The sequence below is a fragment of the Carcharhinus amblyrhynchos genome, chromosome 28, assembly GCF_965287045.1.
Source record: "Carcharhinus amblyrhynchos chromosome 28, sCarAmb.v2.hapA, whole genome shotgun sequence".
Taxonomy (NCBI): Eukaryota; Metazoa; Chordata; class Chondrichthyes; order Carcharhiniformes; family Carcharhinidae; genus Carcharhinus; species Carcharhinus amblyrhynchos.
Window position 1 is genome coordinate 35,922,392 of NC_137351.1, and position 17,596 is coordinate 35,939,987.

General features: G+C 44.1%; 1 protein-coding gene across 3 annotated transcripts in view; it reads left to right on the top strand.

The window, feature by feature from the left end:
• The window catches only part of LOC145359532 (uncharacterized), a 34,724-nt gene extending 30,291 nt beyond the window's left edge, over window positions 1-4,433 (top strand). Inside the window, exons 3-4 of one of the 3 annotated variants that reach the window (XR_013889597.1) lie at window positions 1,189-1,295; window positions 3,744-3,846. Coding sequence is in view for 2 of the 3 variants with exons in the window: in XM_080214165.1 (XP_080070291.1) it covers window positions 3,744-4,039 (296 nt within the window). In the remaining variant the exon portion in view is untranslated. Of the gene's footprint in view, window positions 1-1,188; window positions 2,509-3,743 lie in introns of those variants that run through there. The other 2 variants (XM_080214165.1, XM_080214167.1) reach the window with 2 other exon arrangements.
• Window positions 4,434-17,596: the final 13,163 nt, after the last annotated feature.

The following is a 17,596-nucleotide window of genomic DNA, read 5'->3' on the forward strand; positions in this document are numbered from 1 at the left end:
GCCTAAGGAGATATATTCTTGCCATAGAGTTAATGTGATGAAGTTTCACTAAATTTCTAGGATGGAGGATTGTCGTAGAAGGAAAGATCAGGTATTTTGTTCTCTGGTGTTTAGAAGAATAAGAGGCAATCTCATTCAAACGCACACAGTTCTCAGAGGTCTCAACAGAGTAGATGCAGGAATGATGTTGCCCTTGGTTGAGGGTTCCAGAACCAGGGACAGTCTCCACCTAAGGGGAAGGCCATTTAGGACTGAGAGGAGGATGAGTTTCTTCAGTAAGAGGGAGAATAAAGAAAAGGGCCTGGGTAGGTTACTCTGTCAGAGAGTCGGTGCAGATTCAAAGGGCCGAATGGCCTCTTCTGCACTGGGAATTCTATGAAATAACAAGAAGCAGAGGGTAATAAATCATTGGAATTCTCCCCGTGTCAGAGTGGATTTCTTCCGGGTGCTCCGGTTTCCTCCCACAGTCCAAAGATGTAAGGCGGATTGGTCATGCTAAATTGCTTCTTACTGTCCGGGGGACTAGTAGGGTAAATGGATGAGGTTTTTGGGGATAGGGCCTGAGTGAGATTGTGATCGGTGCAATGGGCCAAATGGCCTTCTGCACGGTAGGATTCTATGAATCCTCGATCGTCACGTATGTTCAAGATAGAAGTTGATAGAGATCTATGTTTTAAAACTTCAAAGGATATGGGGATAGTACAGGAAAACTATGTTCAGTAGAAGTTCAGTCATGATCTCATTGAATGGCAGAGTGGGCTGCAGGGGCTGAATGGCCTGCACTCTAGGGGACATGATTAAGAAATTTACAGATGATGCAAAGATCAGTCATGTGGTTACACAAGCACATAAGAAAGTGGAGCAATAGTCCACTCACCCTGTAAGCAAGGGATCTACTAATGAGCAATGTGCAACCCCTATGGAAACAGCCTTTCAGAAACAAAAACCGCCAATTGGCCATTACCTTTTGGTTCTTGCCATTGGGCTAATTTTGGATTCAAGAAGCTCTTCAATCTCATGGGCCAGTCTTCCAAATGAAACCTTGACATTCATCCGTTTAATGCAATTGAAATCCCCACTATTCTTACCCTCTTGTTTCTGCTTTTGTTCACAATTTGCCTAAATATTTACTCCTCTGTCTCCTGCTTACTGTAGTTCTCTAATATGCCTTTATTTTTACTTCCTCAGGTAAATCCAAAAGACTTCATTGGCTGCCCTTGTAGCATCTCATCCCTCATAATTGTTTCTTAAGCAATGATTCACCCTCCCATGTCATTTGAAAATCCTGTATCGAGGTATGTAGAGTTTTTTTTAATTCAATCATAGGCGTCGCTGGCTGGCCAGCATGTAGTGCCCATCCCTATTTGCCCTTGAGAAGTTGGTGGTGAGCTGCCTTCTTGAAATGCTGCAGTCTACGTGCTGTGGGATTACTCAGAATGCCATTAGAGAGGTAATTCCAGGATTTTGACCCAGTGACTGCGAAGGAGCAGGAGTATATTTCCAAGTCAGGATGGTGAGTGGCTTGGAGGGGAACTTGCAGGTGGTGGTGTCCCCTTGTATCTGCTGCCTTCGACTTTCTAGATGGAACTGGTCGTGGATTTGGAAAGTGCTGCCTAAGGATTTTAGGTGGATTTCTGCAGCACATCTTGTAGATAGAACACACTGCTCCTACTGAGCGTCAATGATGGAGGAAGTAAATGTTTGTAGATGTGGGGCCAATCAAACAGGCTGCTTGGATGGTGCCAAGTTTCTTGTGTTGTTGGAACTACACACACCCAGGTAAGTGGGGAATATTCCATCACACTCCTGACTTGTGCCTTGTAGATGGTAGGCAGGCTTTGGGAGTCAGGCGGTGAGTTACTCACCTTAGATTCCTAGCCTTTGCCCTGCTCTTGTAGCCACTGTGTTTTTGTGGTGAGTCCAGTTGAATTTCTGATCAGTGGTAGCCCCAAGGATGTTGGCAGTGGGGATTCAGTGATGGTAACACATGGAAGGTTAAGAAGCGGTAATTAGATTGTTTCTTACTGGTGATGGTCACTGCCTGGAATTTGTGTGGCGTGAAAGTAACTTGCCATTGGTCAGCCCAAGCCTAGATGTTGTGCAGATTTTGTTGCCATTTTTCTATCCTTTCAGCCAGGCTTAGCCAACCTCTTCTGGTGCAGAGTCAACATTTCAACTTTATTTCTCACTCAGAGGGCTGATGATCAAATTTGGGTAAGATAACCTTTCATATCATAAAACCATAGAATTCCTACAGTGAAGAAGGAGGCCATTCAGCCCATCAGATCTACACTGGCTCTCTGACTTACCAAGGCCCAACACCTGCCCTATCCTGGCAACTGCACATTTACCACGGATAATTCACCTAACCTACACATCTTTGAACACTAAGGGACAAATTAGCATGACCAACTTCCCCTAACCTGCATATCTTTGGACTATGGAAGGAAAGCAGAGCATCCGGAGGAAGCCCACGGACAAGGGAAAATGTGTAAACTTCACAGTCATCCTGGAGCTGGGGGGGTTGGGGGGGGAGGGGGGGGAGTTGGAGGGGCAGCACTATGGGTGTCCTGAGTAATTGTGCTGGCCAGCAAATGGGAGGCTGACAGTTTGGGCCTGCTGGCTTCAGCCTCCTGGGCAGAAATAGACCTTGCCCCCTGAAATCTAATGATATTCACGCTGGTGATCTCTCCATTACACATTGTGTGGGAGATTCTAGTGTGAATTCGCACTGAAAATAACAGGTTGAGTTACTCCAGTTTTCCGACAAATTCAACACTTAAGAATTTTTTGGGGAAGATTACACTCGATGACTTTGTTCCACTGAGGATTGCCTGTCTATCGTTTTGCACGCTGAACAAATTGAACCCAGAAACTTGCCAGTCTTTTCTTTCCATAGGTTCTGATTGACATAGCAGGAGTAGGCCATTCGGCCCATCAAGCCTGCTCTGCCATTCATTATGATCATTAGAATTAATGTCCTGATTCTCCTCCCATCCCCATATCCCTTGATCCCTTTCGCCCCAAGAGCTATATCGAATTTCTTCTTGAAATCACACAATGTTTTGGCCTCAACTATATAACTGAATACTACATATTCACCACTCTCTGGGTGAAGAAATTTCTCCTCACCTCACTCATAAAAGGTTTACCCCTTATCCTCAAACTACGATCCCTAGTTCTGGACTTCTTCACCGTAGGGGAACATTCTTTCTGAATCTATTCTGTCTGACCCTGTTAGAATTTTCTAAGTTTCAATGAGATCCCCTCTCATTTGTCTAAACTCCAGTGACTATAATCCTAACCGACTTGGTCTCTCCTCATATGACAGACCTGCCATCCCAGGAATCAGCCTGGTAAACCTTCGCTGTACTCCTTCTATAGCAAGGACATCCTTCCTCAGATAAGGACACCAAAATGCACACAGTACTCCAGGTGTGGCCTCACCAACGCCCTGTACAACTGCAGTAAAATGTCCCTATTCTTATATTCTCTTGCTATAAAGGTTTGTATAATGGACTCTAGCAATTTCCCCAGTACCAATGTTAGGCTCACTGGTCTATAATTCCCTATTTTCTCTCAACTTCCCTCTTTGAATAGCGTGTTTACATTAGTATGCTTCATTCTATAGGAACCAGTTCAGAGTCCAAAGAATTTTGGAAAATGACCACCAGTGAATCTACGATTTCCAGTGTATTTGCAGCTGAAGTTTATATGCTAATCAACTGATTTTCTTTGTTCAGGTCAGCTGGATGGGAAATGTGCAAATAAGGTAAAGCGAAGAACCAGGAAGGAAAAAGTGAAAGAATGTGAATCCTCTGAGGCACCAAAATCTCCCGCCAGCCAGTGTGTATCAGGTATCAATGATGGGAAAGGGTTCCACTGTTCTGTGTGCGGCAAGATATTTCGCTGGCCCAGTCTCCTGGATACACATCTGCGTGTTCACACTGGAGAGAAACCATTTGAATGCACCTTTTGTACAAAGTGTTTCTGTACCTCCAATGGGCTGCGGATGCATCAGCGAACCCACAATGAGTAGGAGGTAGTTGATGAAACAACATTTAAAAGGAATTGATCCCACTGACTGTTGATACTTCTTGCATGCAGTTGTATCCTTATCTAAACAAAGATTCCTTGCTATAGATGGAGTACAGTGAAGGTTTACAAGGCTGATTCCTGGGATGGCAGGTCTCTCATATGAGGAGAAACTAAGTCGGTTAGGATGATATTCATTGGAGTTTAGAAGAGTGTGAAGGGATCTCATAGAAACTTACAAAATTCTAACAGGTTTGGATAAGGTAGATTCAGAAACAATGTTCCCAATGGTTGTGTATCCAGAACTATGAGTCATAGTTTGAGGATAAGAGATAAGTTTGGGGGCGTTTAAGAGATCCGTGGATAGGTTTATGGACGAAAAGGGATTGGTTTAGGTTAGTGGGTCATTGTTTTTTAACTGGTCGGCGCAACATCGTGGGCCGAAGGGCCTGTTCTGCGCTGTAATGTTCTATGTTCTATAAACCTTTTAAAACTAAACTGAGAGAAATTTCTTCACCCACAGGGTGGTGAATGTGTGGAATTCACTGCCACAGTAGCAAGAGCGTGGAATGCCCTGCCTGCAACAGTAGTGGATTCGCCAACATTAAGGGCATTTAAATGGTCATTGGATAAACATATGGATGATATTGGAATAGTGTAGGTTAGATGGGCTTTAGATTGGATTCACAGGTTGGCGCAACATCGAGGGCCAAAGTGCCTGTACTGTGCTGTAATGTTCTATGTTCACAGAATGTAGTTCAAGCCAAAACATTATTTGATTTCAAGAAGAAATTAGATATAGCTCTTGCGGCGAAAGGGATCAAGGGATATGGGGGGAAGGGGGCATCAGGATATTGAATTCAATAATCAGCCATGATCAAAATGAATGGCAGAGCAGGCTCAAAGGGCCGAATGGCCTGCTCCTCTTTCTAGTTTCTACGTATCATTGGTAGTACAGAACTTGAGTATTTCTGGAAACAGACATGCTATTGAAGCTTTTCATCTTGTACTCATCAGAACAGATGCAAGAATGCCAAATATCAAAGGGAACAGCAATCTATACTGCATATTAAAAGGAGTGCTGATTGGTTGGTAAGTTGGCTTTGATTGGTCAAGATATTATGATGGTGAATAGAACATAGAACATTACAGCGCAGAACAGGCCCTTCGGCCCACGATGTTGCGCCGACCAGCTTTTAAAAAAAAACAACACTAACCCACTAATCTAAACCAATCCCATTTCGTCCATAAACCTATCCACAGATCTCTTAAACGCCCCCAAACTAGGCGCATTTACAACTGCAGCTCGCAGGGCATTCCAGTCCCTCACCACCCTCTGGGTAAAGAACCTACCCCTGACATCAGTCCTATAACTACCCCCCCTTAATTTAAAGCCGTGCCCCCTCGTGCTAGCTTTCTCCATCCTAGGAAAAAGGCTATCACTATCCACCCTGTCTAAACCTCTAATCATCTTATATGTTTCAATAAGGTCCCCTCTTAGCCGCCTTCTTTCCAGCGAAAACAACCCCAAATCTCTCAGTCTCTCCTCATAGGATCTCCCCTCCATACCAGGCAACATCCTGGTAAACCTCCTCTGCACCCTCTCCAAAGCCTCTACATCCTGTAATGCACCTGTAAGTTCTTTTTCCCCATGATTTAGTTTATTCAAAAAGAATGCAATGTTTAGAAATATTCCTTTTGCTTGCAGAGTACAGGTCCCTGCATATAAATATACAAAGCTTCAAGCAAGCAAGCTATATTGCGAGCCCAGCTGAATCTTAAATTTGTTGTTAGTGTCATTCAGTAGCAAATTCTGGATTGTTCAGCAAGTGATGCTGAACCGCAGAATCACATTTAATGTTAGACACTGTTAGTTTTGCGAGCACGGGCTGGTTGAGCATGGTGAATGGCTGAAGGGATGTGCTGCTGGCACTGAAATGCATATACCACATTTCCCTCTGTGGTAGGAAGGATCATGTTTTTGATTTGGCAGCATTGTCTTAACGGAAAATGCCACTTATATAATAGCAGGACGAAATGACTTTACTCATGCTCCAAATGTTCGGGTAACTTCTCGTTCCAGGGTAATTGAGATAGCCTAAGCACTTTTCAAATTCAAAAATGATGTCCTTAGTCCCATGTGTGAGTGTGCACAATACATAATGAGCAATAATCGATTGGGGTAGCTCGATGTGCCCAATTTTGGCACCGAGCAAATAACTGTGACCATATTGGTAGGGCTAGGGAACCGTGGTGCACAAAAAAAGTTGATTTGTTGGTTAGGAAGAAGAAGGAGGCTTATGTTCGGATGAGGCTTGAGGGCTCAGGTAGTGCAGTAGAAGGCTTTAGATTGGCTAGGAGGGAGTTGAAGAGGGAGTTAAGAAGGGCTAGAAGAGGGCATGAGATGACTTTGGCTGATAGGATTAAGGAGAATCCTAAGGCGTTCTATAGGTATGTCAAGAATAGAAGGTTGGTCAGGGCAAGATTAGGGCCAGTTACAGACAGTAGGGGGAAGTTGTGTGTGGAACCGGAAGAGATTGGAGAGGCATTGAAACATTATTTCTCTTCGGTGTTCACGCAGGACGATATGAATGTAGCTGAGGAGGTCACTGGGGTGAAGGGGTGTAAAATAGAAAGTATTGTAGTTGATACTGAGGATGTGTTGGATATTCTAGATGGGTTGAAAATAGATAAGTCCCCTGGTCCTGACGGGATTTACCCTAGGATTCTATGGGAGGCAAGAGAGGTGATTGCAGAGCCACTGGCTCTGATCTTCAGGTCGTCGTTGGTCTCTGGTATAGTACCGGAAGATTGGAGGACAGCGAATGTTGTCCCATTGTTTAAGAAGGGGAGCAGAGACTTCCCTGGGAATTATAGACCAGTGAGTCTTACTTCTGTAGTGGGCAAGGTTTTAGAAAGAATTATTAGGGATAGGATTTATAGTTATTTGGAGAGTAATGAATTGATTAGAGATAGTCAGCATGTTTTTGTAGCAGGAAGGTCGTGCCTTACTAACCTTATTGAGTTCTTTGAGAAGGTGACCAAAGAGGTGGATAGGGGTAAGGCAGTAGATGTGGTATATATGGATTTTAGTAAGGCGTTTGATAAGGTTCACCATGGTATGCTTCTGCAGAAAATGCAGATGTATGGGATTGGTGGTAATTTAAGTACTTGGATCAGGAATTGGTTAGCAGATAGGAGACAGAGGGTGGTGGTTGATGGTAATTATTCATCATGGAGTTCGGTTACGAGTGGTGTGCCTCAGGGATCTGTTTTGGGGCCACTGCTGTTCGTAATCTTTATTAATGATCTGGATGAGGGTATAGTTGGGTGGATTAGTAAGTTTGCTGATGACACCAAAGTCGGAGGTGTGGTAGATTGTGAGGAAGGGTGTCGAAGTTTGCAGGGTGACTTGGACAGGTTGCAGAGCTGGGCCGCGAGGTGGCGGATGGAGTTTAATGCGGAGAAGTGTGAGGTAATCCATTTCGGTAGGAATAACAGATGTATTGAGTATAGGGCTAATGGGAGGACTTTGAATAGAGTGGAGGAGCAGAGGGATCTAGGTGTATGTGTACATAGATCCCTGAAAGTTGGGAATCAAGTAGATAAGGTTGTTAAGAAGGCGTACGGTGTCTTGGCGTTTATTGGTAGGGGGATTGAATTTAGGAGTCGCAGCGTCATGTTGCAACTGTACACAACTCTGGTGCGGCCGCACTTGGAGTACTGTGTGCAGTTCTGGTCCCCACATTACAGGAAGGATGTGGAGGCTTTGGAGAGGGTGCAGAGGAGGTTTACCAGGATGTTGCCTGGTATGCAGGGGAGGTCCTATGAGGAGAGACTGAGGGATTTGGGGTTGTTTTCACTGGAAAGAAGGCGGCTAAGAGGGGATCTTATAGAAACATATAAGATGATTAGAGGTTTAGATAGGGTGGATGGTGATAGCCTGTTTCCTCGGATGGAGAAATCTAGCACGAGGGGGCATGGCTTTAAATTAAGGGGGGGTAGTTATAGGACGGATGTCAGGGGCAGGTTCTTTACCCAGAGGGTGGTGAGGGACTGGAATGCCCTGCCTGCTGCAGTTGTAAATGCGCCTAGTTTGGGGGCGTTTAAGAGATTGGTGGATAGGTTTATGGACGAAAAGGGATTGGTTTAGATTAGTGGGTCAATGTTTTTTTTAAAAAATAAAACTGGTCGGCGCAACATTGTGGGCCGAAGGGCCTGTTCCGCGCTGTAATGTTCTATGTTCTATGTTCTATATTTACGAGATTGTTGATAAAGCCAATCTTTTGATTGTGGAGCTATGGGAATCCCAAAACGTTGGTTGATGAATGTCAGCTTGTGGTAGACTGTAGTCCAGAACCCATTCGCGGATTTTTCACCTGGAATGTCGAAGAAAGGAGACTTGTTAGAATGTTTCACTTCAAAGTTGAATTTGAGTGCAATGGAGCTCATTAAGTTGTGTAAGGAAATTTTTATATGCAGCTGCAGATTCAAATATAACCCAACATATTTATGCATTGGAAATATGCAAAGGGAAGTAGGTTAGGAGTCATTCCATCAAGGGTGGATTTCTCATGGAAACTGACAAAAACATTAATGTGAACTGGCCCTTGAGGGGAACCCAAAGCACCACAATCTATTTGGGCAGATGTGGGGTTATTAAAGCTGAATTCAATTGTATGAGTTGCTAAGTTCACTGAATACAGATTTAGACAATGGTGGCAGGTCTGAATTGTCATGGCTCTCAAGACATTGTGCAAATGTTTATGGCTTGCTTGAGTGGTACTTTAATAAATTGGTTTACAATGTCAAAACAGTTCATAGACAGCATTGCTATTGATATGCAGGACATGTATAATAATAATAAAGAACAAAATCAGCCTGGGAAATAGGCCCTTCGGCCCAACGAGCCCGCGCCGCCATCTCAACACCACCAGTCCACCTCTCTACCCATGACCCCTATCTAATGATTGTGAAGGAATTCATCAAGATGTATGTGGAATACTCACTGAGAACTGGTTGTAATAACTCAACCATTTGGCCAAATCATATTGTGCCAAACCAGTCATAGATAAGATAGGATGTGATCGGACATCATTTCTGTGTGTCTCAGGCATCACCTGCTAAACAATCTGGAATTTGCTATTGAATGACACCTGCAACCAATTTCAGACTGAGTTGGGCTCGCAATATAGCTTGTTTGCTTGAAGCTACATCTATTTATATGCAGGGACCTATACTCTGCAGGCAAAAGGAATATGTCCAGATGTTGCACCCTTTCTGAATAAACTAAATCATGGTGGAAAATAACTTCCAGGTGCATTCACCGTAACAATGTCTTGCCCAATCATAGCCAACTTACCAACCAATCAGCACCCCTGTTAATATGCAGTATAGATTGCTGTTCCCTTTGATATTTGACATTCTTGCATCTGTCCTGATGAGAACAAAATGAAAAGCTTCAACAGCATTTCTCTGTTTCCAGCAATACTCAAATTCTGTACTACCAATGATACAACTGCATGCAAGAAGTATTAGCAGTCAGTGGGATCAATTCATGGTTGATAGCATGTCTGCTTTTCAGCAATTTTGTTTCTTTCTTGTGCCTTGTTTTGAAAAGATCATGATAGGTGAAGAAAGCTATTCAGCTCATAATTTATCCATCTGGAATGATCCTACTGTCCTCTCCCACCCCATCTTGTTAATTAACACTTAAGTGATCCCAAGCTGTTTGGTACTTCAACTTTTAATTCAGTGAATTTTGATGAGGGGTTTATTACCAACATAGGGCGGCATGGTGGCACAGTGGTTAACACTGCTGCATCACAGCATCAGAGACCCAGGTTCAATTCCAGCCGTCGGTCACTGTCTTTGTGGAGTTTGCATGTTCTCCCCATGTCTGTGTGGGTTTCCACCGGGTGCTCTGGTTTCCTCCCATAGTCCAAAGATGTGCGGGTGAGTTGGATTGGCCATGCTAAATTACCCCTTAGTTTCAGGGGGCTTAGTAGGGTAAATGAGGGTTGTGGGAATAGGGTCTGGGTGGGATTGTGGTTGGTACAAACTTGATGGGCTGAATGGCCTCCTTCTGTACGTTAGGGATTCAATGATCTATTCAAAAGTGGACATGGTCCCACGTAACAAAATGTAATTTTATACTGCAGTTTAAAAGTAATATTTCACATTTGTTTTTTAATTACCTTCAATTTCCATACAATCACCTTTCACGTGTTCAGTTCAGGCTACAAAGTTTGTCTCAGAGCTCTGGTGTTAATCTTAGTTATGAGTTTCTTTGCTCTGCTTCCAGCAGTTATAACTGCTTTGTATTTTTACTGTTTTAATTGTATCATTTAATATTTTCTTGGTTAGGTTTCCCTATAAATTTGAATGATGCAGAGTGAAATGGAATAGAAATTAATGATTTGATAAAATTGATGGAATGTAATTGATGTGGAATGCCTCTATGATGGATTAAAATAATTCATGTGACATAGGAACAAGTGTATGCTATTTAATCCCTTAAGCCTGTTAGGTTAAATCATGTCTGTAGTTTATGAAGTGGGATTGAATGTTGGAATGCTTTGAGTGAAATTAACAATATAATTAAATGTGTACTGAAATGTTTTCATTCTTGGATTATGATACCGCATCCCACATTTTCACGCTACAACCTCCATCTTTGCTCCCTCAAGTCCAACCAGCGTATAACTATGCAGCAGGTTCAGACATTCATTGCCAGATCTAGCTGAACTATTTCAAGAACCATCAGATCATGCTCGCGACCAGAGGTATCCTACAATGACACCAGTTTATTTTTCACAACTAACTGTATCCTTAAACCCTTAAATCTTTTGCAGTCCTCTCCTGCCTCACTTTCAGTAAGTCCAGGAGCCCATGGACTTGATTGTTACCAAGATTGAGGTCATCCATACAGCTGTTTCATCACTTACCTTTCAACCCTGGTTTAGCAAGCCAAGCCCTTGCCCTGAACTCACATTTTTCTCAAGTTCTTCATTTATCTTTATGTCCTCTCATCCTCTTATGAATGAGAGTCATCTCTGATATCCTCAACACTCATTTTCATTAACCTGCTAACCACCCAGTTCCTCCTCTTTGTCTTGATGCTGGCATTTGCTATAATCTGTCCTCTCCCTTTGAAATCTGCTAATATTGCCAGGAAAACCTTTAACCTGAAAGATTGGTTTTGGAGGAATGGGTTTTGATTCATGGAGCACAGCACATGTATGGGCAATGAAGAAGCTATAGCTTTGTGACAATTTTAACTTGAGCTGTGCTTAAACCAGTGAATTAAGTAACTAGGACTGTAGAGAGACCATCTATACTAAATATTTGGGGAGGGTTCATGTGAGGGGAGATTTGGAAAGTTAAAAAAGGACAAGCACTTACATAGGGCAGTGATGTGGCTAATGAAAAGGAAGGGAAAGAGTTGTGCAAATGTGAGAGTGCACCAGCAAATGATGTCAGAGCAGGGAAACATTATTTAAAAAGACACAATTAAAGGCTTTTTATCTGAATCAAGCAGCATTTCTAGCAAGATGGAAGAATTGATAGCACAAATACAAGCAAACGATAACTATATCAGTTGCAGAATGTTGTGGTACAAAGATGTGTGTGTGTCCTTGTACACAAATCACAAAAAATCACATTGCAGGTTGGTGCAGCAAGTAGTTAAGAAACCAAATAGAATGGTGATCTTTATTGCAAAGGGAAATGAAGTATAAAAGTGCTTTTTTGCTAAAATTTTGCTACAATTTTACAGGGCATTGGTGAAACCGTTAAATATTTAGATTCTTTTAGTTGTGGCCACTTTACAAACATGTTTCTGTAATCCCTATATCATAATGATTCATATCTACTTGTGCAATGAATAATCCATCTTGCTACAAAAACTGCATGCAGTAAGAGCTTTGAGTTCTGTCTTTTTACTGGTTTTCCCTGCTTTGAACTTCTTTGTTGGTGTACTCAGAATTGTACATTTGTCCGTTCCTATTAGGGCAGAGGTACGCTCTTCCTACCAGATGTGGTAAATTAGGGAGCAACCTAGTCTCCCTGACAACTTTGTCTGAAGAGATGTGTCCAGCTGCAACTCCTCAATGACGGCACTGTTTGGTTGGAGTGGTAGATGAACACACTGCGGAGCATAAAGGGGCAGAGTGTGTGTAAGACATTAGTTACAGGGAGGTTGTCACACCACAGGTTTACTCATGTAGATGGGTGACTACAGAAGAGGCAGGCAGATAATTCAGGTGTCTCCTGTGGCTATTCCCCTTTCAAACAGGCATACCATTTTGGATACTGTTGAGGGGAATGATCTCTCGGGAAAATACTAGCAACAGCAACGCTTGTAGCACCATGCCTGGTTCTGCTGTAGAGCAGAGTTGAACAAAGAGCAAGTGAGCAGTAATAATAGGAGACTCACTAGTTAGAGACACAGACAGGCGTTTCTGTGGCCAGGATTGAGACCAGCATGGTGCCAAGATCAAGAATGTCTCTGGTTGCAGGACATTCTTGGGTGGGGTGGCGGGGGGGGGGGGGGGGGGGGTGGGGGGGAGCGGGAGCAGCCATAGGTCATTGTATACATTGGCACCAAAGATATAGGTAGGAAAAGGGATGAGGTCCCAAGTGTGATTATAGAGAGTTATGCAGAAGGCTAAATGCAGGACCTTGAGGGTAGTATTTTCTACATTACTGTCAGTGTCACGTGTTAGTGAAAGTAGGAATAGAAAGATTAGGCAGGTGAATGTGTGGCTTGAGAGCTGGGGCAGGGATTTAGATTTGTGGATCATTGGGATCTCTTGTGGGGAAGAGGTGACCTGTTCAAAAGGGATAGGTTACACCTGAACTAGGGGTGGGGGGAGGGGATTTGCTAGAGCCACTAGGGAGGCTTTAAACTAGTTTGGCAGGGGGGGCAGGGGGATGGGACCCAAAGAAGTAGGGAGACAGAAGAGAAGGTTGAGTACAGCATGGAAGTTAAAAAGAGCACATTAAGTAGTAAAGACTCAGTAATCCTAGTACTAGACAGATCAGGCAAAAGCAGGGCAGAGAGCAAGGGAAGTCCAGATTAAACTGCATTTATTTCAATCAGAGGTCTGTCGAGCAAGGCAGATGAACTCAGGGCATGGATGGGACTGGGATATTATAGCAATTTCTGAAACATGGCTAAAAGAGGCACAGGACTGGCCGCTCAGTGTTCCAGGATACAGATGCTATAGGAAAGATAGAACCAGAATAAGAGAGGAGGGGGAGTTTCACTTTGGATTAAAGAAAACATCACAGCTGTACTGAGAAGGGATATATCGGAGGGTTTGGCCATTGAGTCTATATGGGTAGAACTGAGAAATAAGAAGGGGGAAACCACTTTGATAGAATTGTGCTATATACTTCCAAATAGCAGCAAATTGAGGAGCAAATATGTAAGGAGATTACAGATAGCTTCAAGAAAAATAGGCTGGTAATAGTGGGGAACTTTAACTTTCCCAACATTGACTGGGACAGCTATAGTTTTGGGCTTGGATGGAGAGAAAGTTGCTGAATGTATTCAGGAGGAATTTCTCATTCAGTATGTGGATGGCCTGACTAGAAAGGGGGCACAGTAGCACAGTGGTTAGCACTGCTGCTTTACAGCTCCAGGGACCTGGGTTCGATTCCTGGCTCAGGTCACTGTCTGTGTGGAGTTTGCACATTCTCCTCGTGTCTGCGTGGGTTTCCTCTGGGTACTTCGGTTTCCTCCCACAGTCCAAAGATGTGCGGGTTAGGTTGATTGGCCATGCTAAAATTGCCCCTTAGTGTCATGGGATGTGTAGGTTAGAGGGATTAGCAGATAAATGTGTAGGGATATGGGGATAGGGCCTGGGTGGGATTGTGGTTAGTGCAGACTTCATCGGCCAGAGGGCCTGTTTCTGCACCGTAGGGTTCTATGTTCTGTGTTCTAAAACTTGACCTCCTCTTGGGAAATAAGGAAGGGCAGGTGACAGAAGTGTTAATGAGGGATCACTTTGGGACCAGTGACCATAATTCCATTAGGTTTAAGATAGCTATAGAGAATGATAAGTCTGGCCCAAAAATTAAAATTCTAAGTTGGGACAAAGCCAATTTTGACGATATTAGAATTTTCAAAAGTTGAGCGGGGGAAATCTGTTGGCAGGCAAAGGGACGTCTAGTACGTGGGAGGCTTTCAAAAGAGTGTTAACTGGGATTCAGGCTAAGCACATTCCTTTTAGAGTAAAGGGCAAGGCTGGCAGAAGTAGGGAACTCTGGATGACTCGGGATATTGGCCTTGGTCAAAAAGGAGGCACACAACATGCATAGACAGCTGGGATCAAGTACAGAGGGCTTTGAAGTACGGAATGAAATCAGGAGGGCAAAACGGAGACGTGAGATTGCTTTGGCAGATAAGGCAAAGAGATTCTACAAATACAAAAAGGGCAAAAGAGTAGCGAGAGAGTAGGGCCTCTTAAGGAACAACAAGGAACAAAGAACAAAAACAGCCCGGGAAACAGGTCCTTCGGCCCAACGAGCCCGCGCCGCCATTTTAACATCACCAGTCCCCCCTCCACCCATGACCCTTATCTATGCTTATGGCATTCCACATTGAGGGAAAACTAATTTAGGGACAATTTATTACCTCCAATCAGCCTAATAGCACATCTTTGGGGTGTGGGAGGAAACTGGAGCACCCGGAGAAAACCCACACAAGCACGGGGAGAATGCGCAAACTCCCACAGACACCGGCCCAAATCCATGTGTCTGCACAGCAATCAGTGATAGTCACTGAGCTGTCGTGTTGCCCAGCATCTGGTCCAGTTTAAGCACACACTAACGACATGAAGCACTAGGCTATTCTCGAACATCCAAGAGCAGCCCTTGTACGACCCATCGCGTGTATGCCTCTCGTTGGACAACAAGGTGGAACGGCTTAAAATCTGTGAATTAAAAGAGAAAAACATTAGTCTCATTCCACATCCTTATACATTACCAGGGTTGTCCCAATGCTAATGAACCTTATTTAAAACAGTCTCCTATATCCTCCCATCTCCAACCCACTCATGTGCCTGTCTAAACAACTCCAGCTTGCCTGCCTCCACCACCTTGCTTGGCAGAGCATTCCATACCCCGACTACCCTCTGTGTGAAAAACCTCCTCTAATATCCTCTCTCCCCTCACCCTAAGCTCGTGGCCCCTCGTACTGTGTGTTTCTAACATAGGAAATAGCTTACCACTATTTATCTATACCCTTCATAATCTTATATACCTCTATTAGATCCCCCCTCAGTCGCCGTCTTTCTAAGGAAAACAGCCCCAATTTGCTCAATCTTTCCTCATAACCCAGTCCTTCCATACCAGGCAACATCCTGGTGAACCTCCTCTGCAGTCTCTCCAGGGTCTCCACGTCCTTCTGGTAGTAAGGTGACCAGAACTGGACGCAGTGCTCCAAATGCGGCCTAACCAGCGTTCTATACAACTGCAACATTAGACTCCAGCTCTTATACTCTCTACCCCTTCCTATAAAGGCTAACATACCATAAGCTTTCTTCACAACCTTCTCCACTTGTACTGCCACCTTGAAAGACTTGTGCACTTGCACCCCCAGGTCCCGCTGCGGTTCTATACACTTTATAGGCTTACCCTTTATCATATAACTCCCCCCTACATTATTCCGGCCAAAATGCATCACCTCAGATTTATCCAGATTAAACTCCATTTGCCATATATCTGCCCAATATACCAGCCTATTTATATCCCGTTGTATTGCCAGACACTGCTCCTCACTGCCCGCCAATCCAGCCATTTTAGTGTCATCTGCAAATTTGCTGATCACACCACTTACTCCCTCTTCCAAGTCATTTATATATACTACAAAAAGAAGAGGTCCTAGTACTGAGCCCTGCGGCACACCACTAGTGACAGACCTCCAGCTAGAAAAGGACCCTTCCATTACTACTCTCTGTCTCCTCTTAGCAACAGTGAAAAGTCTGACAACACCAGGTTTTAGTCCAACCTATTTATTTCATAATATACTCACAAGCTTTCGGGGTTAGCCCCTTCGTCAGGTGGATGTCACAGTACTGTCTGTGCTTTATATGCTCTGTCTGAGGCCAGAACTCTCCATTCACCTGACGAAGGGGCTAACCCCGAAAGCTTGTGAGTATATTATCAAATAAATAGGTTGGACTAAAACCTGGTGTTGTCAGACTTTTCACTGTGTTTACGCCAGTCCAACGCCGGCATACCCACATCATGACTACGATCCTCTTAGCAAGCCAGTTTTCAACCCATCTAGATACCTGGCCTTGTATCCCATGAGCCTTTATCTTTTCAACCAACCTACCATGAGGGACTTTGTCAAACGCCTTACTGAAATTCATATAGATGACATCAACGGCTCGTCATTTTAGATAGGTGCAGAAAGAATAGGGTGACTTTAATCTTCCTGGAGTGGATTGGAAGGTGCTTAGAGCTGGGGGTTCGGATGGGGAGGAATTTGTAAAATATGTGCTGGAAGGGTCCTTGGAGCAGTACGTAACTAGCCCGACTAGGGAGGGGGCTATACTGGATTTAGTTTTGGGTAATGAGCCGGGTCAGGTGGTTGAGGTTGCAGTAGGTGAACATGTGGCTAACAGTGACCACAAGTCTGTCTACTTTAGGATAAAAATGGAAAAGGATGAGTGCTGTCCAAAGGGGAGAGTGCTGAACTGGGGGAAGGCAAGTTACAGCCGGATTAGGAAGGAGCTGATGGACACTGATTGGGAGAGGTTGTTAGCAGGTATGCCCACGGTTGGCAAGTGGGACACTGATTGGGAGAGGTTGTTAGCGGGTATGTCCACGGTTGGCAAGTAAGAGGCTTTCAAGGGAAAACTGATAAAGTTGCAGGAAAGACACGTGCCGGTAAAGAGGAAGGATGGGAAAGGCAGGATTAGAGAGCCGTGGATTACAGGGGATATTGAGGACGTGGTCAGGAAGAAGAGAGAGGCGTATGTTAGGTCTAAGCAACTGGGAACAGAAAGAGCACTGGAGGAATATAGAGAGAGCAGGACGGAGCTCAAAAGGGGAGTTAGAAGAGCGAAAAGGGGGCATGAAATTGCTCTGGCTGATAGGATTAAGGAAAATCCAAAGGCATTTTACTCTTATATTAGGAACAAAAGGGTGATTAGAGGGAAAATCGGACCTCTTAGGGACAAAGGAGGTGAACTGTGCATAGAGTCTGAGGGAATGGGGGAGATCCTGAATGAACACTTTGCGTCGGTATTCACGAAGGAGAGGGGCTTGGTGTCTTGTAATGTCTTGGAGGGAGCAGTAGACCAGTTGAAGGAAATATCCATTACAAGGGAGGAAGTGTTAGGGTTTTTAGGCAGCATAAAAACTGATAAAGCTTCGGGGCCTGATGGCATTTATCCCAGGCTGCTTAGGGAGGTGAGAGATGAAATTGCTGGGCCTCTGACGCAAATCTTTGTCTCTTCTTTGGACACAGGTGAGGTCCCAGAGGACAGGAGGATAGCTAATGTGGTACCGCTGTTTAAAAAGGGCAGTAGGGATAACCCTGGTA